This window comes from Siphateles boraxobius, unplaced genomic scaffold (assembly GCF_051911475.1).
Source record: "Siphateles boraxobius isolate OS27281-9 unplaced genomic scaffold, OSU_SipBor_1 3, whole genome shotgun sequence".
NCBI classification, from domain to species: Eukaryota; Metazoa; Chordata; class Actinopteri; order Cypriniformes; family Leuciscidae; genus Siphateles; species Siphateles boraxobius.
In genome coordinates, this window is record NW_027508919.1 from 17,183,800 (window position 1) to 17,205,000 (window position 21,201).

The window sequence follows — 21,201 nt, forward strand, 5'->3', positions numbered from 1 at the left end:
TCAGCGTTTCACTTCTCCATTTGTCATGCATTTCAACCATCTTCTCTTCTTCTAGTACTCTTGGAAACTGGTCCACCCAACCGATAAATTCTGTAATAAGGACTGTCCGGGCACAGCTGAGGAGTATGAACGCGCTACTCGCTACAACTACACCAGTGAGGAGAAGTTTGCCTTGGTGGAGGTCATTGCTATGATCAAGGGTCTTCAGGTTCTGATGGGCCGGATGGAGAGTGTGTTTAACCAGGCCATCAGGCACACCATCTACTCCGCCCTCCAGGACTTTGCACAGGTGACCCTGAGAGAGCCACTCAGACAGGCTGTCCGCAAGAAGAAGAACGTGCTCATTAGGTAACAAGTTCACCACGTAAAAAAAAATGAAATACTTTTTGGGGCATTACTTATCTTTTCGCTTCCCTGTAGTGTTCTTCAGGCTATTCGTAAAACCATCTGTGATTGGGAAGGGGCAAGAGAACCTCCTAATGACCCGTGTCTGAAGGGAGAGAAGGACCCCAAAGGAGGCTTTGATATCAAAGTTCCTCGTCGCGCTGTTGGCCCCTCAAGCACACAGGTCAGTCAAATAATTTCTGCAACATAGATTATATTTAATGATATTTGTTGTGTTGTCTGTAAAGCAAAGTTTGTTTCTGAGTAGTATCTGATCTTTCCTGTCTTGCAGCTCTATATGGTACGCACCATGCTAGAGTCTCTCATCGCTGATAAAAGTGGCTCTAAGAAGACTCTCCGCAGCAGTCTGGATGGCCCCATCGTTCAGGCCATCGAGGACTTCCACAAGCAGTCTTTCTTCTTCACCCACCTCCTGAACTTTAGTGGTGAGACAAAAGTAACATTTTTCTATTTTCCAAGTCTAACATCTTTACATACCAATTGCATATTCATGATTTTCATGACGTAAGAGAATAGACTGAGAGAAATGTTGTAATCTTTTCATGATGTTTTCATTCTCTCCTGATTGGCTGTTAGAGGCCCTACAGCAGTGCTGTGATCTTTCCCAACTCTGGTTCCGAGAGTTCTTTCTGGAGCTCACCATGGGCCGTCGCATCCAGTTCCCCATCGAGATGTCTATGCCCTGGATCCTCACCGATCACATTCTGGAGACCAAAGAACCCTCCATGATGGAGTATGTGCCATATACATAAAGTTCATACTGGTTATTAAGTTACACTTCCATTCAAAAGTTTGGGGTCAGTCAGGATTTTTTTGTAGTTGTTTTTTAACAGAAATTGATATACGTTCAGCAAGCACGCAGTTAATTGATCAAGCACGCAGTTATTTGATCAAAAGTTGGTGTTCATTTGAAAATTCTATTTTGATTCCTATTCTAATAATCCTGAGAAAATATCTAACACAGTTCTCACAAAAATATTAAACGGCACAACTCTTTTCAACATTGATAATAATAAGAAATGTTTTTTGAGCAACAAATCAGCATATTAGAATGATTTCAGAAGGATCATGTGACACTGAAGACTGGAGTAATACTGTAACAGGAATTAATTGCATTTTAAAATATATTCAAATAGAAAATTGTTCTTAGTTTTTTTTTTTTTTTTTTGTATTATTATGCACTCTCTGAAATGCTTGATTCTGATTGATCAGTGCAACATTCCAGGTAATTTATTTCCAGATAATGGCTGTCGTCAATAGCAATGCTGCACAATGACCCTGTTGGAGTTGATTTTGCACAACTGCTGGATGTACATTATTATCTTTTACATACAATTTTACAATATTACTGCATAAGAGACTTCTTTCAAAAACATTTTAAAAAATGTTACCAACCCCATACTTTTGAACAGTAGTGAATATGAACATTGACCAATTGTGTCTGTCTGAATGTATCATTTTGACAGAAATCTGTTTTTTTTCCCCCTCTCAGATATGTGTTGTATCCGTTGGACCTTTATAATGATAGTGGTTATTATGCCCTCACCAAATTCAAGAAGCAGTTCCTCTATGATGAGATCGAGGCAGAGGTAGAGTGTCACAGATTTATCTACACTTTTATTAATATACCTTCCATTCAAAAATATCTCTTCATTAAAAAATAAAGCAAACTATTTTTCTTTTTAGGTCAACCTGTGTTTTGATCAGTTTGTATACAAGTTAGCGGACCAGATATTTGCCTACTACAAAGCAATGGCTGGAAGGTAATCTTTCTTATTTTAAATGTTAATGATGTTTTTCATGCTAGTTAAGGTCAAAGTGAGGACATTAGTCTGCTAGATGGGTTTTTCAATCTTTGAATGGATTTTATGGTTCTTTCTCTTCCTCACAGTGTCCTCCTAGACAAACGCTTCCGTGCGGAGTGTAAGAACTATGGTGTGATCATTCCATACCCGCCCTCAAACCGCTACGAGACACTGCTCAAACAGAGACATGTGCAGGTGTCACACAATTCTACCATTTGAATGGGCAACTCAAAATTGTTTTTCTATTTAGTGAATTCTAAATGCATTTCAATCTCTGTTGTTATGATCTTCAAGTACAGTATGTATGTTGCAGTTTTTAATGAATAACAAATTTACTTTCACTCTGGATCCTTTGGAAAGGTTGACTTACATAGCATATTTGTCTTTGTGTTTTATAGCTGCTGGGTCGTTCCATTGACCTGAACAGGTTGATAACCCAGAGGATCTCAGCAGCTATGTACAAATCTCTGGATCAGGCTATCAGCCGCTTTGAGAGCGAGGACCTCACCTCCATAGTGGTGAGAAACTGATGCTCTCAGTTTTTCGTGTTTATAATCATAATCTCTGTTTATTCTGAGTGACAAACATGCAGGCAATTTTCTTACCCATTTGGACATCTGAAAGGGGATAGTTCACACAAAAATTTAAATTTTGTCATCATTTACTCATCGTCAAGTTGTTCCAATTCGTATTGTATCTTTCTTCTGCTGAACACTATCTTCTTTTAGATACCCCACCCCATACTAGGGAAGCCAGTAGTGCCCATCAACTGTTTGGTTATCCATATTCTTTTGTGAAAAATGTCATCTTTTGTGTTCAGCAGAAGAAAGAAATTATGACCGAATTTTCATTTTTGGGTGAACTATCCCTTTAATATTAGAAGGACAAAAGTGTTACGATTTAGAAATGTAAAAACTCCAAACTCTAAGGACTTGCAAAATTGTGTTTTGGTCATGTGTGTTTCAGGAGCTTGAATGGCTGATGGAAATCAACCGGTTGACTCATCGTCTGCTCTCTAAGCACATGACCCTCGACAGTTTTGACGCCATGTTCCGTGAGGCCAACCACAACGTGTCTGCTCCATACGGGCGCATCACGCTGCACGTCTTCTGGGAACTCAACTTTGACTTCTTACCAAACTACTGTTACAATGGCTCCACCAACAGGTCAGTGAACAGAAGTTGTAGATACATATCCCTACTGATGCGGTTCATTATAGATGACAGTGTTGAAAAATGTGTTGAATCTCATGGAACAGGTTTGTGCGGACAGCCATTCCATTCACCCAGGAACCTCAGAGGGACAAGCCTGCCAATGTCCAGCCTTACTACTTGTATGGCTCCAAGGTCTGTAAACAGCGAGATTAGTTCATGTGATACAAAATCAAAGACTTGAATCTGTTACATACAGTGTACTAGAAAACACTGATGTCCATTTATAAACATCTCGCTCTGTTTTTCAGCCTCTGAACATTGCTTACTCCCACATCTACAGTTCCTACAGGAACTTTGTGGGTCCTCCACACTTCAAAACAATCTGCCGTCTTCTTGGTTACCAGGGCATTGCTGTGGTGATGGAGGAGCTGCTCAAAATAGTCAAGAGCTTGGTATTTTGTCTCTCTGCTTTAGTTTACATCTCTTTCTCTTAGCCACTGCACTCCCATAAAAACAGATTTATTTATTTTTTGGACAAAATATTTACAACAATAAAGTGAACATTGACCTTTTTTTCACTAGTCCTGTCCATCCCGTCTTTTCCAGTTGCAAGGCACCGTCCTGCAGTATGTGAAGACCCTCATAGAGGTGATGCCCAAGATCTGCCGTCTACCTCGTCATGAGTACGGCTCGCCAGGTGAGACCAGTAAAACTCCAGTTATGCTTTTGTAAGGCCTTACAAAGCATAAATCGGTATTCAGATTTCAAAAGAAATACTGCGAAAGTTGTATGAAATAATAAAAAGTTGTATGCTTTTTATTTAGCATACAACTAAATTCGCCATGTTCAATGTAGTTATGCAATTATGTTATATAATACTGTTTTTATTCGTGCAACAACTATAAATGATTCAACATTGTTTTCGCTAACAGCATACATTTCGAAGCAGTCAAGATATTGACTAAATGTTGGTTGAATAAATAATTAGCTCAATATATACAAATAACACTTAATTCATATTCTGGATTGCTTTTTAATGTTACTTAATATGGAACATTTGTCAGGTATCCTGGAATTCTTCCACCATCAGCTGAAGGATATCATTGAATATGCTGAGCTCAAGACAGATGTGTTTCAGAGTCTGAGGGAGGTGGGCAATGCCATCCTTTTCTGTCTGCTCATCGAGCAAGCTCTGGTGAGACCCCCTCTGATTTCCTATTCCTCTTTGCATGACATAGTTTAGTTGCTTAGTTTATCTTTTATCGCTTACTCTCCTAATCAATTGATCTAAAACCTCATCATCTTAAAGCTGATTTCTATTATAGCATTAGCCATTCAGACCTGCCAACCTGAATGCATTTTGCGTAGCAGGTACGCATTTTGACCTCGAAGTACCCAGGAACGATCTGTGACTCTAAACTATGCAAAAAGCTGGAGACACCTTGTGTTCAATTGTGCACATGCAGTCCTTGAGTCTAGCAAGAGGCAGCAGCATCTAGCCTAACGAAAAACCAAAAGAAAATAAATATTAGTATTGTGTTTTTACTGTTGTTCTGTAAAAATATTATATTTTACAGTGAAGTAGTATTATTACAGTAATATTGTTTAATTTTTAGAATTTAATTAATATGTTATTGTTATATGTAGTCATATGGAATGGATCACAGAAAACAGTGTACATATTGGCTGAGAAATAAAGTAGATAATGTTTTTTTTTACTCTATTTAAAAAAAAAAACTATATAGAGTCTAGGGTGAGTTTGACCCTATATCCTCATGCTAAAATTGACTGGAAATCCTCAATTTAAAGCTGACATTTTAAAAAATGTCTTCCCAGGTGGCATCCCTGGCTCGGCAATATACAATTGTGTTGTTTTTCATAGCTGATTTAAATGTTGAATAATGCCGTTCAATAGGGGGAAATGACTGTGTGCAAAGCAAAGTGGTGCGAAGGCATGTAAAGTAATACACTATTGTGGTACCTTTGTCAAGGTTGGCAGGTCTGTTCTTTCATAAAATGCTTTGTTTTCTTATGAATTTTCATGTTATTCTTTATGGAAATATTTTATAATGTTAATCATTAAAGCGTCCTATCAAGACACTTGACTCAGCCTGGCTTTGCTAATCAGCTGCATAAAGAAGCAGATTTGTATTTGTAGGAAGTGTGTGTTGTATGCGTGTGTGTTTCTGGATGTGAATATTAATGAATAACTGTGTATGTTAACGAGTGTGTGGGTGAATGACACTGCTGCCATCTGCCCCTAAAAAGCAACTTTTTCTCATTACACGCTGGCAACAACTACAGGTGGTAAGGAATTAGGCCTCATTCATGTAACTGAATCACAAACTGACTGAACGCACACTCTTCCTGGTTTCTATACTTTTTTTCTTTAGTCACTTTTGTGCCGTGTTCTGCCATGGATTCAAGGATGTTAGCGTCACCGAGACGAGAGAATAAAACTTGAAATGTAAAATGGAGCTGCGAACGTCTGGCCCTGTTGTGACGTTTGGACTCTACACGTGCCCACTTGGTTTATATTACGAGGCTTCTTTAGGACCTTTTCCTCCAAAGGAAGTCTTCCTTGCTTTCATGGCAGTCACGAATCCTCTCTGGCTGCCTGTGACGTCCCGTGCTGGTGCACATCTGCTTCCATACACTTCTCTTCACTTCTTCTGACTGTAACTCTTCTGATGCCTGTTTCTCTTGTGTTTCTGTTTGGGTCTCTCTCTGAAGCATAGTGAATGTGTCAAATGATCATTGCACGCTGATCTATCATTAACATCGTTTCTGTCAGGGTGCTCTTCTAGTCGTCTCTCTCTTCTTGTTTGGGTGTTGTTAGGTGCTTGTTTTATTTTTGTGAATGAAGTGATTTTTGCTCAAATTTGTGTACCTCATTGATTTGAAAGTCATTGCCATGAGACCTTTAAACTTTCACGATGCATTTAATTTAGGGTTCACACCAACTGCCACAATAATATTGTATTTGCCTAATTGTTTTATCTTTCTGGTATGGAAGCTTGTTTCCACCATGGAATAAAAAAAAAGGTTATTACAACTTTTTATCTCAAAATTCTGACTTTTTCACAATTTGAACTTTTTAACTCGCTATTGTAAGTTTATTTCTCACAATTGTGAGATATAAACTCACAGTAGCGAGATATGAAGTCTGAATTGTGAGATAAACCTTTTAAGATAAAATTTGTTTATTTATGATTCTGTGGTTAAAACAAACTTCCGTATTTTGGGCCCAATTATTTATTTTAATAAATGTTTTGATAACACTTTACAATAAGGTTTCATTTGTTAACATTAGTTAACTACATTAGTTAACATTAAATACTTCTACCGCATTTTTTAATTTTAGCTAATGTTAATCTCAACATTTAGTAATACATTTTAATCAAAATGTTGTATCTGTTAACATGAATTAAAGCATGTGAACTAATATGAATATGAACTAATTAACTAACATTAACAAAGTTTAATAAATGCTGTAAGAAGATATAGCTCATTGTTAGTTCATGTTTGTGAATGCATTAACTAATGTTAACAAATGAGACCTTATTGTAAAGTGTTACCAATCTTTTTGATTTGGAAGTATAATGAAACTGAATTCACAATACATATTAATAGTTAGGGATGTGCAAAATTATGTTTTGTAATCTTTAAATTAATGGATTGGGCATTTACATGACATGACATGGAAGGGTAATCAATGGCACGTGACAACAGCTAAAGAGGTGTATGTACTTAATTTAAGTCCCTCAAACTTGGATACGGACATACATTTTGAGGTATTCATTCATCATAGTCACAGAGTCTGTTTTATTAAGTAAGGTGCTATAAATACTCTTAAAATATGGGATTTTAACCCGCACTAGCGCACAGATCCGACAATCCATTCGCATGAGCGGAGGTGTGCGCTTCTGTGGTTATCCCTCTGCGTGCCATAAAGTTCCTGACCGCTGAGCTAGATGGAGTGCAACTGACTGGAATGTAGAACACACAAGTCTCAAGACAATTTTTTTTTTTTTTTTTTTTTAGTTAAAGTTAGCCTTTAATTGTGTCGCTCAAGTCACAAAATGCTGATGGAAAAAGTGAGCCATGTTGCAATGACCAAGGACAAAATAGTGTCAAATGCAAGAACATGCCACCCTTTAATAGGATAACCAGCAGATATTCCACAAATATATAACCTCCAGTGCAAAGACCTATCATAGTCCTCTCAAAAAATTAGACTGTGCATAATAATGGGAACACTGCTCCAGCAGGTGATTTAAAGTCCGCTGGGAAATGTTTTGAAATTGTTAAAAATAAAGTGAATATATTATTCAAGTGGTATTGTGCTGACTGGAGATACTTAGACAGGATTGCATTTCTAAATTCATCCCCTTGAGAGAAGTTGTGTCTCTTAATTCATGCGCTTTAAAGCACTGTGCTAAAATGATTAAAGCTTAAACTAATATGCATTTTAAAAATAGATAAACTAGGCCATCCTGACAAATGTTTTATTTATTTTTTTAGTATGACGAGTAATTGTTTTTTCTATATATTTTTATAGACCGTTTTAACAAACTTTCAAGTAGAATCAAATGATTAAGCCCAAAGTATACTTCGGCCATCCGCTTTCCGCTACAGTCCACGCAACGTAATTCTTCTTAATCAGGAGGGTCCGCGGATGTCCGCGTGCAGCCCAATTCTCCAAGTAGGTATAACCGTAGATCTCCAAAATGGGGCGTAATTTCCAAAAGTGTGCAGAACCTCCAAAATGGGGTGGGGTTTCCACATGCAAAGACTTTTACCATTGGCTCTGGCTTCAGCCAATTGTCACAGAGCTTATGGCCAGTTGCCTTCGGACTGGAGTTTAAACCTCCGTTCAATTATACAAGTGTGAATCCCCCGCAAGCTTTCCCGCAAGCCATCCCAGCGCAGCTCATGGGAAAGTTTTTACTCTATCGCTTTGTTCTACGCAACGGGCATCCTGGGGCTTGAGAAAGGAGGGGGTAGTGACGCTGGGTGCAACTACATAAAAAGGTCCCATTGGCCGTTGAGGTCTGATTGGGGAGATACGTAATTGCCCAGATGGCGATCTCACTTCGCATAATCTTATTAACGGCAACTTTCTTTACCACGCTATTCAGCGCCAATTTCACTGTTTAAGGTTAGGGTCAGGTGAAGGCTAGGTTTAGGGGTTAGCATTTGTTGAAGCATAACTTTTTTTTTTTGAAATCAGCACTGTAGAATCGGCTGTGGAGCAGAGTTTGTGCTGAACTAGATAAGGTGGGAAAATCGCACATACGTGTCGTGCCTGTCTGCCAATGGGAGGAAGCCACGCCCTATTTTGGAGCTCCCACCCCATTTTGGAGTTCCCACCCCCATTTGGAGATCGCCAGGCTGCAGTTATACCCTTCTCCAATTTTTTTTCTTCGTGTATAGTGTTCGTACAACAGCGCATGTGCAAGGTGAATGTTGAGACAGAAGAGTCCACTGGGTGGCAATATGCAGTTGTGATATATTGTTCAGTACTCGAAGAAGAGTGCGGAAAGAGCAAGCGGCAACCTTCCGGTCTCTCTCTTGAATCCAACATGGAAGTGACTTAAACTGCAATTCATCGACTGTCCGCTAGAGACCGTCTCCAAAAGAGTCAATCCCATATACCCCCCCATGTTAATATGCATATTAATAAACTTTACTGCAGGAAAAAAAATTCACAGCCTGGTACAAAATGTGGTTTGGTCTATATAGCTAATTTTGCCCTTCATGACAACTGTGAGGGGAGGGATTTTTTCTTTATAACTCGTCCATTTAAATTATATTAAGCTTTAAAGTTCTGCATAATTAAAGGTGTGGCCACTTGAGTGACCGGTGGATTGCTGCTGCTGTCACTACTAGCCGTTTGTCTGCTGTCTGTTAGACGTCATGTCACCTCAGCTAATCCCCTCTTTGCCCATTTTCTGTTATCCGGGAATGACACGCGATGATGCGTTGCCATGATGGTGACGGCCGGGCTTCAAAAATGCTCTTCAGTCCATATTTTTGAACAGTCTATGGGAAAGAGCAATACTAAACTACACGCTGTTCCAAGAACAGTAAACCAAGCAGAATGTCATTCTTCATTATTTTATTTTATTGATTTATTTATTTTCCAAACTTTGTATGCAATGGCGGATCCGCTACTTTTCTTCTTCTACCCTTCAGAGCGAATGTCCTGTAAATGAGACAACTCGTTGCTGCCCGCTGACGTCTTGTAGAGTATTAGAAAAGCGATTATACTGCGCATGTTGAACTCGTTCTTTCGAGGTTGAGTATACTTTGAAAGCTGTGCAGACACAACTGTGTGCGAGACAGAGCGGAACGAGGAAAATGAAGTATACCCGGGCCTTTAGGTGGGATCCTTTATCAATACTATATTTGGAATAATCATATCATTCAGACTGAGCTTATCATTCAATATAAATTCTACATAAATATCATCAAATTTGGGGTCAAAATGTTACATTATCACATTTACATTCATATTTCGACTAACCCATTTTCACACTGATTTGTGTGTGGTGTTTGTGTTATGTAAAGCTTGATTCAGATTTCATTTAACAGAATAATTTCTCATTTGTTCCTTATGTTTCGGTGCTGTTTGTTTGTCATTCAGTCACAGGAAGAAGTTTGTGACTTACTTCATGCTGCACCGTTCCAGAACATCCTCCCAAGGGTCTACATCAAAGGTGAGAAATGATATTCAATGGCTCCAAGATCATGTTCCTCTTCAGTGCTTTCTGATTAAGACGTCTGATATATATATATTTATTTCTGCTGAAATCTTGCTTTAATGTTGAACTCTACAGAGGGAGAGCGACTGGAGGTGAGGATGAAGAGGCTGGAGGCAAAGTATGCTCCTCTTCACCTGGTGCCCCTCATTGAGAGACTTGGGACCCCACAGGTGAGGCGCTCAGTTCAGAGCCAACATGCTCATCGCTAGTATTCTGACGATTTAATTTTCAGCATCATTACTCCAGTCTTCAGTGTCACATGATCATTCAGAAGTCATTCTAATATGATGATTTGCTCCTAAAAAATTATTTCATCCTATTATCAATGTTGAAATTGGCTGGTCTTAATATTTTTGTGGAAATTTAAATGTAAAAGAACAGCATTTATTTTTAAATGGAAATCTTTTGTTACATTGTAGATGTGTTTACTGTCACTTTTGATCTTTTTAATGTGTTTTTGCTGAATAAAAGTATTAATTTCTTTCAAAAAAATAAAGTCTCACTGACCCTAAACTTTTGAATGTTAGTGTAGGTTTGTGCATCTGTTTTTTAGATTGTTTATGGCTTCAGTGCAGTATGTGAATTGGTTGATTTGGTTTCCGTTTAAACATTTCATTTCATTTTGTTTTTAATCACTTTTTTCAGCAAATTGCAATAGCACGGGAAGGAGACCTGCTGACGAAGGAGCGCCTGTGCTGTGGGCTGTCCATGTTTGAAGTCATCCTGACGCGTATTCGCAGCTTCCTGCAGGACAGTGTGTGGCGAGGCCCTCCCCCCACCAACGGCGTCATGCATGTGGACGAGTGCATGGAGTTCCACCGACTCTGGAGTGCCATGCAGTTTGTGTACTGCATCCCTGTGGGCACACACGAGTTCACTGCAGAGTATGCCAACATCACACACGAAAAATGTAGAAAGCATTTGATTTACGTTTACATCATAGAACTGAAATGTTTGGGGTATTTTTGTCTTTAGACAGTGTTTCGGTGATGGTCTGAACTGGGCTGGCTGTGCCATCATTGTGCTATTAGGACAGCAACGTCGCTTTGACCTCTTCGATTTCTGCTACCATTTGCTGAAGGTCCAGAGGCAGGACGGCAAAGACGAGATCATTAAGAACGTGGTGGGTGTCTGATGACTATTAAAATCACATGACTCATTTCAGAAAACTTAACACAGCCAAAAATGATATATACTGTACACTAACATTCAAATGTTTAGGGTCATTAAGATAAAAAAAGAATAATTTTATTCAGTAAGGATGCATTAAATTGATCAAAACTGACCATAAAGACATTTATGATGTTACTAAAGATTTTGGTAACACTTTATAAGTATCATTTGCAAACTAAAAAAGTAATAATTTTAAAGCTATTAGTTTATTGTTAATCAATAGTTTATAAACTGTTAAAATACATATGTTAGGATTAGGGGGACATAATATACAAAGTGACTTAATGAGTATTTGTATGTATTTCATATTGGCAGCATTATTTGAAGTGGTTTTGTTTTGCTTTGGGGATAGGCTTGATGTATTTGTAAATATTTTAAGCAACTCTTAATACTAATATACTGAAAATTCATCCTTGCCATCACAGGAATAAATTGGATATTAAAATAGATTTAAATAGAAAACAACTGTTTTAACCCTATGGTGCTCTTAGAACGTTTTTTTTATTTTTGTTGCTGTTTTTTTTTTATGAAATGAATGTACTATATTTGATGATGTTTTTTATTTAACATTTTGTATTTTTAGGATTTTATGGTAATAAATTATATTTACGGTGTATTTATAATCCATTTATTCACTTTTTGAGCATAGACCTGAAAATTTAATTTCCCACTTAAACTGTCATAAATCTTGAGTGCTTTAGAGCACAGACTTAGGTTTGATCTCTTTTCAAAGATGACACTGGCAGAGTTTTGCTGAAGTGAAAAAAAGTTTAAAAAAGTGAACAAAGTTTTACGTTTATTGTTGTGAAAAATGCACAAAAATACCATTATATGAAATATATATTTTCAAATGTTCAATGTTTTGCTCTAAAACTGCAAGAAAATCAAAGCCATTAATCTAAATAAGTTGTTAAAAAAAAAAAAAAAAAAAAAGCTTTCAGTAAGATTTTGTTTGGCTGCAGTACCAAAAGTTTTCACTTGATGAAATTGGTCTCCCATTCATTTCTAATGTGGCCATTTTTGACCACGAGGAGCACACATTTTTTAGTACCAATTTTGACCTTTTTTTGTGTGTGTGTGTGTGTGTTCACATAGCAAGTGACAAAACCTTTACCAAGTTTGTTCTATTCCGATGAAGTAAAATCGATGAAGGGTTTAATTGTAATATTATTACACAATATCACTGTTTCACTGTGTTTTTGATCAATTAATAAATGCAGCCTTAGTGATCATAAGAGACTTCTTTCAAAAAAATCACACAGACCCCACACTTTTGAATGGTTGTGTAAATGTCTCCATTTAATGTTATTTGTCGTGTAACTTTCAGCCACTGAAGAAGATGGCAGACCGCATCAGAAAGTATCAGATTCTCAACAACGAGATCTTTGCCATCCTCAACAAGTACATGAAGGCTGTGGAGACAGACAGTTCTACTGTGGAGCATGTTCGCTGTTTCCAGCCTCCTATACATCAGTCTCTGGCCACCACATGTTAAACAAACTTTGACTTCCAGCTGTCCTATTCTTCCTCTGGTGTTACATTGCTCTCAAACGTAGTGTACAGGGCCTTTCAGCTTTCAAGATAGCCTCAGTTTTATTTCAATTAGAGACAAACCTCCAGTCTCACCACATGGTTAAAAAACACAGTAGATTTCTCAGTCTGTCCCAGATGTTAACTAACCCGTATAAATATCAACACTCTGCGTCCGTTTTACTTTCGGAGCAGATTTGAAGTAAACCGGTTTGAGAGATTTAGGACTGGAGAAAATATTTCCAGGTCACCAGAGGAAGTTTTAACAAATGTTAAGTTCTAGTAAAAAAATAAAATAAAAAAAAGAGTAAATCTAAATGACTTTTGATTATAAATAACTATTAAGAGACACCATGATTGATGTCAAGTTTAGTTTTTTTTATTATTATTCATGCCCATACAGATAGGATTTCATTTATAATAGTATTTGCATGTACCTCACAAATCCCATATACTGTAATATATAGACCAAAAAGCATTGAAATCTATGGACTCAAATGTCCAATAATTTCTCCCCCTTCAAATATTTTTTATGCCCAGAATTGTTTTCAGAATTCTGTCCTCTTTATTGTATTACAGCACTGGTTTACAGATCTTTGCATTTGTAACGTCCATCATTGTAAATGCTGTCGAAATTTGCTTCTAGTACTTGTTCTAATTTTATTGGTACTTCACTGGTATCAGTATTTGCCTCAACTATTGAAAAGTAACCTCACTTATCTTTTCTGTCAGATTAATCGCAGTCTACGGACTCTTCATTTGGGCTATTTTATACACGATAACCGTGTGTAAACTAGTGAAGCAGTTCACCGTTCTAAAGTACTAATAACTGGATTTGTGCTGTGATGACATCTGTTTAATCACCTATTGGTTGTTACGGACTGCAGTAGTCTTACTGCATTACTTTGACCAATAACGGACAAAAAGGGAAAATGTTGGACATTCATTGTTTCAATATGGTTACTAGAACTTCCAGAAATATAATCAGTATTAACTTTCACAGGCCCTTTTCTTCAGCAGTGTTTGACAGATTGGCAAGCGTTCTGTTCAGTTTTTGTCATTTATGTGGCTATTGTAAATGTAACCTCATGAATGCTCATCATATTCTGTTATTCACTTTTTTTCAGGAGTTTTCAGATTGATTTAAATCTGTTTTTAAATAACTGTTGAATTACATGGGTATTTTCCAGTAATCTATTTATGCATAAAAGTTTGATTTTTCTTGCTCTTGGAAGGGTTAATATGTGGATGATGATGATGATGATGATGATGATTATGATGATGGATAAATGTTTTGGCATTTAAGAAAGTGCTGTTTTAAAAACTCAAAGCATGACCGGTGTAATTTATTGTCATCATGGATCTATTTGTGACATGAGATTTTTGTTCATATTGTTGTACAAGTGATCATGTTTTGAAATACAAAAAAAGGAGAAAATAATACAGTGTACAACAAATGGTTCTGAACAGGAATTATAATAATGTTGTATTTACATGAAATAAAAAAAAAGATCTAACTGAAACAGGCTGATTTATTTGAATTATTTTGATGTATTTATTATTATTTGCATTAAGCTTCAGTTAATTAGTATTTAGTGTCAATTATTGATTTGCAGCAGTGCTTAATTTAGACATTTGCACTAGGTTACCACAATCAAACATTTCCAGTTTAATTATAAAAAAAATTAAATTATAAAATATTTCTTTTAACTAAATATTAAGCAAATTTTTTAGATGTTTTCTGAGGTGGAATCGCAGCCCTTTGATATTTTTGGCACCAACATACAGTAGAGAACAGTGAAATGCTTAGACTTAAACTTTATTTCATCTTTATTTAAGAAAGTTTAGAAAACTTTACTTATTTAAGAAAGAGTCTTCAGAAATGACCGTGTTAGTGCCCAATTGGTGATTTAATCAGTAAGGTCCTGTGATTTTTCTCACCTTGGTCTGAATGGGATGTAATTAATTGCCTTGTTTTTAAGCACATTTCATCTAATGCAGGAGACACTTAACACTAGATAAACATTTCCTCCACATGGGGATGATGATGGCACAGCTGGAAATGTGAGGAATCCACAAAAGGTTTTCCCCTTTCATAACTTTTATGGAAGTTTTGAATATTTTGGTCGCTTTTCTTTTGACAATATGAATACACAGCTCATAAAGTCTGTTTTGTGAGAGCAGGAGTGTTTCTTGAGGCCTCTGATTGGCTGAGCTGACCCGGGCAGGCAGAGGAGGGTGGTGCTTTTAAATGGCACACAGAGTAAATGTTTGCTTTCCATCAATAAAAATGACACCCAACACCCCCAGTCCGCCAAACAGCTGTCTCTCACAATAGAGAGGAGGGAGAGAAAGGGAGAAGGATGAGCTGTGACCACTGAATGAGACACAATGCCAACCTTACAGACTGAAAAATAGATGCACATGAATATTATACACACACATATATATATATATATACATACATACACACACACACACACACACACACACACACACACACACACACACGTCTTTATAGTAGTGATAAGAGTCAGGAAATAGTTAAGAGTCAATATTTGCCTCCTGAATTTCAGGAACAGTTTTCACCTTTTGAGGGCCAATTCTTTTCTAACTGTCATCATTTTTGTCCACATATAGATTTGAGAATGTATTACCTATTAGCCATAAAACAACTCTTATTTAGGATATTATATGTATAACTAGGCCTAGAATAGAACATTAAAATTAATAGTATAATAATATTAATAATATAATATGTTTTTAATAGCCTATGTGTAGATACACAAACTTTATTTATTTATTTATTTATTTATTTGCAAAACCAAAATGATTTTGGTGTAATTTATGCCCCAAGCTCATTCCTCAATTTCTGAATGAAAGAAAGAAATAAAGGTTTGTGTAACTACAAATGTAATTAATTGCCTTGTTTTTAAGCACATTTCATCTAATGCAGGAGACACTTAGCACTAGATACAGTGAAAGAAAGAAAGAAAGAAAGAAAGAAAGAAAGAAAGAAAGAAAGAAAGAAAGAAAGAAAGAAAGAAAGAAAGAAAGAGAAAGAGAAAGAGAAAGAGAAAGAAAGAAATATATCAGACCCTTTGAACAATGTAACTTTATCAAGAGATAATCTCACCATTGTTGTCTTATCTTGAACGTTTACTTTAAGTCGTTTAAACACAATGTTTTTGGGCTAGGCCTAAAACTGTCAGGCCATTTTGTGACAATAAAATTTCAGATGATCTGTTTATTGAAGACGTGTAATTGCTAAAAAAAAAATAAAGTTAGAACAGCAGTGCAGTAGAGAGTGTGTGTGTGTGTGTGTGTGTGTGTGTGTGTGTGTGTGTGTGTGTGTGTGTGTGTGTGTGTGTGTGTGTGTGTGTGTGTGTGTGTGTGTGTGTGTGTGTGTGTGTGTGTGGAGCAGAGGGCAGGCCGCTGGGCAGAGGGCGGGAGATCAGCAGTGCTCATATAGGAGGAGCAGCACACTTCAAAACTTTCCTGACTGGACTCATCCAGGAGTTTACACACACAGTGTGGGATTTCCAGATGCTCTGAGATCCAAATTGAGATTGAAATATAATTTATTTCAAACTCACTTTGGAATTTTACTTTATTTTGCAATTAATCGTTATTTAGTTGAATAACAGAAGACATGATTGACGAAGTAAAACGTGAGAGAGGCGATCAATGGATGTCATATTACTCCAGCGAGGTATGTTCTCCCATGGGAGAAAATATTTCATTCAATTTAGGCCTACCTGTAATTTCTCAATTATAATCATTTATATTTTTTATATAATACGTAATTATTATTATTATTATTATTATTATTATTATTAGGCTATTATTAGCATTATTATTATTGTTAACGTCATATGTTTTGGGAGGAAATATTCAAATTATTTACAGGCTATGCATATTCCCCAGAACACATAGAGTTACTAATATTTATTTTATTTATTTATTTTTACAAGTTGCTAACTTTTCCTCTTTACAATTTTAATAACCTTTTTAAATGCCATAATAAATGCCATTATATGCTATATAGGCCTAGGCTAAGCCTAATTGACGCATAAAACAAAATGTGCCTTTTGTTTAAAATTAATCTGAAACTCATCAAACATAGCTTTTTTCTTTCAGAATTCTTCTAATTCGTTCAAACATATTTTTCAGTCAAAACAACCGAACTCCTTTTAAAATAATAAAGTCAAAATCGCTTTAAGATTTTTCTGTAGGCCTATATATAGCCTAAAGTCTTTGATATAGTCTAGTCTTGAACAGGTGACTTGAATCCGTTAGAACGTTTTTGTCTGTATGACGCAGTCACGTTAATGTTCCCATGGTTAATCGTGTGATTTCAGCGTGTCTGCGCCAGTGTGTGACTGTGTGTGTGTGGTCTCGCATCAGTTAATTGATTGACTCTGTGATTGCATTGAATGTCTCGCGCTTTGACACTCGTGTAAGACTTACAATCGGCCAGCACGGGCTCATAACCAGAGGGGCGTTTGGAATCCGAAACACGAAAGCGGGGTTCCAACTTGAAAGGGCCGAATTATTACGAACGGTGTCCATTTGGGGAAAAAGAACAACTGAGAACAGCAGTCGCGCCCCCAAATACCCCTCTGTCATAAGATAGAAAAAAGGCGGACGGTGAGTGACTTAAAAAGAGACAAAACAAGGGTGAGAAGAAAAGCCGGACTAGCTGGATAATGGGGTTATCGGCCGGGTGGGTGGTCAGAATACATTTACATGGCGTTACCCAAGGCGCCCAGGTTTGGTTATGAAATAAAGGTTAGGCAAGGATCTGTGGACGCCGACATCAGCAATAGAAGTCCAACTGATGCGGACTCAATTTCCAATATTAACGAGTTTAAATATATTAATATTTGTGACCCAAATAATGCATTGCCAGAATGACCAAAGAGCAAACAAATTTGTACTATAAACATTCACTAAGTCCTGTAAGGCAGAACATTAAACTATCTACTGTTATAGAAGTTTTTTTTATTTTGATAGGACTTTTAATGGGTGATATACCCCCGTTAATGTAAAAAAAAAAAAAAGATTTTAACAATATAAACCATATATCCATTTATGTATAAAACTTTATTTGAAAACTAACTACAATAAATGTAATTGAGGTTAAGTATAAATTAAAATAATGCACAAGATCATAACAATAAACATTTGTAATAAATGGTGAGTCTATTAAAATTATTCTATTCTGTTTTTGATTTAATCACTGTTTTAATAGTTTTTGGTCAAAGAAAAAAAACAATTTTAGTGACACATCCAACAATTGCCTTTGATTTATATATTTATAATCACATCAAATATTAGAAAACAGATTTTAAAAAATCATTGCATTTTTATGGGACATTTTTTCACATTTTCAGTGTGATCTTTGCCACAAGGCCTTGGTTTATTTCTGACTCTGGCCCTCGCATTACAGTAATAATTCATAATAATGTTCTTTTCAATTATAATGATCATTTCTCATCTTTGCAGGTGTATTATGGAGCAGACAGTCTGCCGTTGGGCCCCAGAGGATATTCCCCCCCAGAGCATCACTACCAGAATTACGGCCCATCGTGTGATTCAGTGGCTGCGAGAAACACCGGGAGGCTTGAAAGCCCAGTGGGGATACTCCCTCCACAAGACCCCAAAGGTCACGCTGAAAGCAACTCCAACGAACCTGAGTTTCCAGCACTGAAATCAGTTTACAGACGGACCTTAAGCCATGCCAAACCGCCGTATTCCTACATTTCTCTAATCAGCATGGCAATCCAGCAGTCGCCAGCCAAGAGACTGACTCTGAACGAGATCTACGACTGGATCCGACAGCTCTTCCCGTATTACAGACAGAATCAACAGCGATGGCAAAACTCCATCCGCCATTCCCTGTCGTTCAACGATTGCTTTGTGCGCGTACCGAGATCGCCAAACTCGCCAGGGAAAGGCTCGTACTGGGCCCTGCACCCCGACTCCGGTAACATGTTTGAAAACGGCTGCTACATGCGTCGCCAAAAGCGCTTCAAGTGTCAGAAGGCAGCCTCACCATCAGCAATGAAAAATTCGGATGGGGAAGCTGTGAAAGTTGAAGGGAAGAAAAAAAAGGTGGAGGTCAAGACAGTCGTATCTTGCAAATCACCTGTACCTCCTTCGAGTGACGCCACAACTCAGCATTCCACCATATTACCAGTGTCCTATCCAACCACCAAAGCACCTTCTCCTTCCCATCTTCCTCAGCATCTTACTCACTCACACACTTTGTTTCCTACCCAGCCTCCAGAGATCTCAACACACTTGCCCTCCCTGAGCGTGCCATTCCCAACAATGCCCAGCTCCAACCTGCAGTCTGTCCCGTCAGCCTCTATGGAAACCAGCTTGCACTGTGAACCAACATCCCAACATCCCATTTCTGTCCCGCGACTTATGGACTTCCAGTACTGCGAGACCCCTGTGAGCTACCCAGTTTACTGCCAGTCAAATTCCCATCCCAACTTCACCTCATATGCTGGAGACTCTGTTTACTATCCTGGATTTAGCATGTGTTCTGCTCCTCTTTTGAGTTCTTCCTGATCATCCTTCTGTAGCGTATTAAGGGTTATTAAAAATGAATCCATTTCTGTTTAGATACTTATAATTGCTGTATATATTAGTTAATGGACACTCCATAGCTGGAGAAGTATCTTTTATCTGATGCTAAAGGATTTCTGTGATTCTCTGTGAATGTGTCGGATAAATTCAATTGAATTGAAGGTGTTTAAAGGTGCATATCAACATGCTGTAAATCTCAAGTAAAATTTTGAGCATTCAAAAAGGTGTTAATTCTATTATTTGCGTGTCTGGTGTAAGGTGCACGATTATAATCGCACTTTCAGGCTTTCACATTATTTTACTGCTGCATTTTTTGAATTCCTCAAGAGAGTGTTTTGGGGGAAGAATCAACTCAACGGAGGCATTGTCCTGCTCACATTGTAAAAGATAAACATCATTTCCTGCCCTAACATTCCTCACACTAACTAAGACAGCCACACTGAAAACTAGGGGACTTTTAGTAGCTACCTTTAGAAACCAATTAAAATGATCAGCAGACTCTGAACAATAGTTTGAAATAAAAATGCATATTTATGCCACTAACAGGCAGAAAAACCTGCGCACTACACAAACTGATTTACTGATGATATAAGTACTAGTACTAATGGTTAGTGTCCAGACATGGCTTGCGATTTTGACTGTGATGGCTGTATGCTAGCAGTAGAAAGGTTGCGACCCCCTCCATCCCCTCCTAGCCTAACCTTTGATTCCTGGGTAAGCAGGATTGTGTTTGAGTGTATGAGAACAAAAGGAAGACACTGGTCTTAATGGTGGACCTCCCCAAAGCAGTGTCTTCTCAACAATGGGACACAGGGACACCCACAGCGATCTGAGCAGAAGCCACAGACCCCTCAGTGTGTGTCCGAGATGCAGAGAGAGGGCAAGACGCGAGGAGTTCTAGAGATTTCAGGGCTGTGATCTGTTCCTGTGATGGTAATTGTCTTCTTTAGAAGTCAGCCCGTCTTCAGATTCTGCTGTATGCTCATGTGATGGATGACTGTGCTGTTGCTTTCTAAATATCTGGCTATGTCTGTATTCAGTTCTAAGTAATATAAGGGTGTGAACTGTGGTTTCTAGAGTGTGAAGATGCTGTCTGTAGGTTATCAGTGGGCCAGCTGTGGACGGGAGGATCGGGGTCTGCTGCCAAATTAAATATAATTTATTTGAAATTGAATGAAAAACTACTTCGTTTTGATATTAATACTTTTATTCAGCAAGTGTGCATTAAATTGACCAATAGAGACAGTAAAGACATTTATAATGTTACCAAAAAGATTATATTTCAAATAAGTGCTGTTCTTTTGAACTTTCTATTCATCAAAGAACCCTGAAAATATTGTATCACTGTTTCTACAAAAATATTAAGCAACTGTTTTTAACATTGATAATGATAAAAAATGGTACTTTGAGCAGCAAATCGGCATATTAATGATTCTGAAAATTCAGCTTTGCCATCACAGGAATAAATGACAGTAAACTGTTTTTTAAAATTGTAATATTATTCCACAATATTATTATTTTACTGTATTTTTAATAGATAGAATAAACGCAGCATTTGTGAGAAGTCTTACAGCCCTCAAACTTTTGAACGGTAGCTACTGTATAAGAGAAAGAAAAAAACAATTAAATAAATTTTAAAATAATAATTGAATTCAATAAATAATAAATTCAAAAGTGTGCATTTATGTGTTGGTCACCATTCCATTTAAACTTTACACCATTCATAATCAGCTTTTTTTCACATTGTAAATGGTCCTGTAGGCTGAA

General features: G+C 37.3%; 2 protein-coding genes across 4 annotated transcripts in view; both read left to right on the plus strand.

The window, feature by feature from the left end:
- The window catches only part of cyfip2 (cytoplasmic FMR1 interacting protein 2), a 31,944-nt gene extending 17,587 nt beyond the window's left edge, over positions 1-14,357 (plus strand). For both annotated transcript variants that reach the window (XM_077248037.1, XM_077248038.1), the window contains exons 12-29: positions 56-348; positions 421-568; positions 677-830; positions 982-1,138; positions 1,898-1,994; positions 2,092-2,168; positions 2,297-2,405; positions 2,609-2,728; positions 3,177-3,376; positions 3,469-3,556; positions 3,673-3,816; positions 3,971-4,061; positions 4,429-4,559; positions 10,014-10,086; positions 10,207-10,301; positions 10,777-11,015; positions 11,107-11,254; positions 12,632-14,357. In XM_077248037.1, coding sequence (XP_077104152.1) covers positions 56-348; positions 421-568; positions 677-830; positions 982-1,138; positions 1,898-1,994; positions 2,092-2,168; positions 2,297-2,405; positions 2,609-2,728; positions 3,177-3,376; positions 3,469-3,556; positions 3,673-3,816; positions 3,971-4,061; positions 4,429-4,559; positions 10,014-10,086; positions 10,207-10,301; positions 10,777-11,015; positions 11,107-11,254; positions 12,632-12,799 — 2,532 coding nt within the window. In that variant the 3' untranslated portion in view covers positions 12,800-14,357. The remainder of the gene's footprint in view (positions 1-55; positions 349-420; positions 569-676; positions 831-981; positions 1,139-1,897; positions 1,995-2,091; positions 2,169-2,296; positions 2,406-2,608; positions 2,729-3,176; positions 3,377-3,468; positions 3,557-3,672; positions 3,817-3,970; positions 4,062-4,428; positions 4,560-10,013; positions 10,087-10,206; positions 10,302-10,776; positions 11,016-11,106; positions 11,255-12,631) is intronic.
- Positions 14,358-16,322: 1,965 nt separating this feature from the next.
- Positions 16,323-19,657, plus strand: foxa (forkhead box A sequence). Of its 2 annotated transcripts, none has more exons than XM_077248091.1 (2): positions 16,323-16,546; positions 18,343-19,657. In XM_077248091.1, the coding sequence occupies exons 1-2, from the start codon at positions 16,487-16,489 to the stop codon at positions 19,414-19,416; spliced, it is 1,134 nt and encodes a 377-aa protein (XP_077104206.1). In that variant the 5' UTR covers positions 16,323-16,486; the 3' UTR covers positions 19,417-19,657. The 2 variants fall into 2 exon arrangements, 1 of the variants encoding a protein (XP_077104206.1); XR_013210420.1 differs by lacking the exon at positions 16,323-16,546 and adding an exon at positions 17,164-17,484 and having other exon boundaries at positions 18,343-18,478.
- The last annotated feature ends 1,544 nt before the right edge of the window (positions 19,658-21,201 follow it).

Bases quoted from the DNA above. Each gene is read 5' to 3' on its own strand.
- foxa (XM_077248091.1), top strand. From the start codon at position 16,487: ATGATTGACGAAGTAAAACGTGAGAGAGGCGATCAATGGATGTCATAT. The intron at 16,547-18,342 runs GTATGTTCTCCC...TCATCTTTGCAG, and splicing joins TGTCATATTACTCCAGCGAG to GTGTATTATGGAGCAGACAG.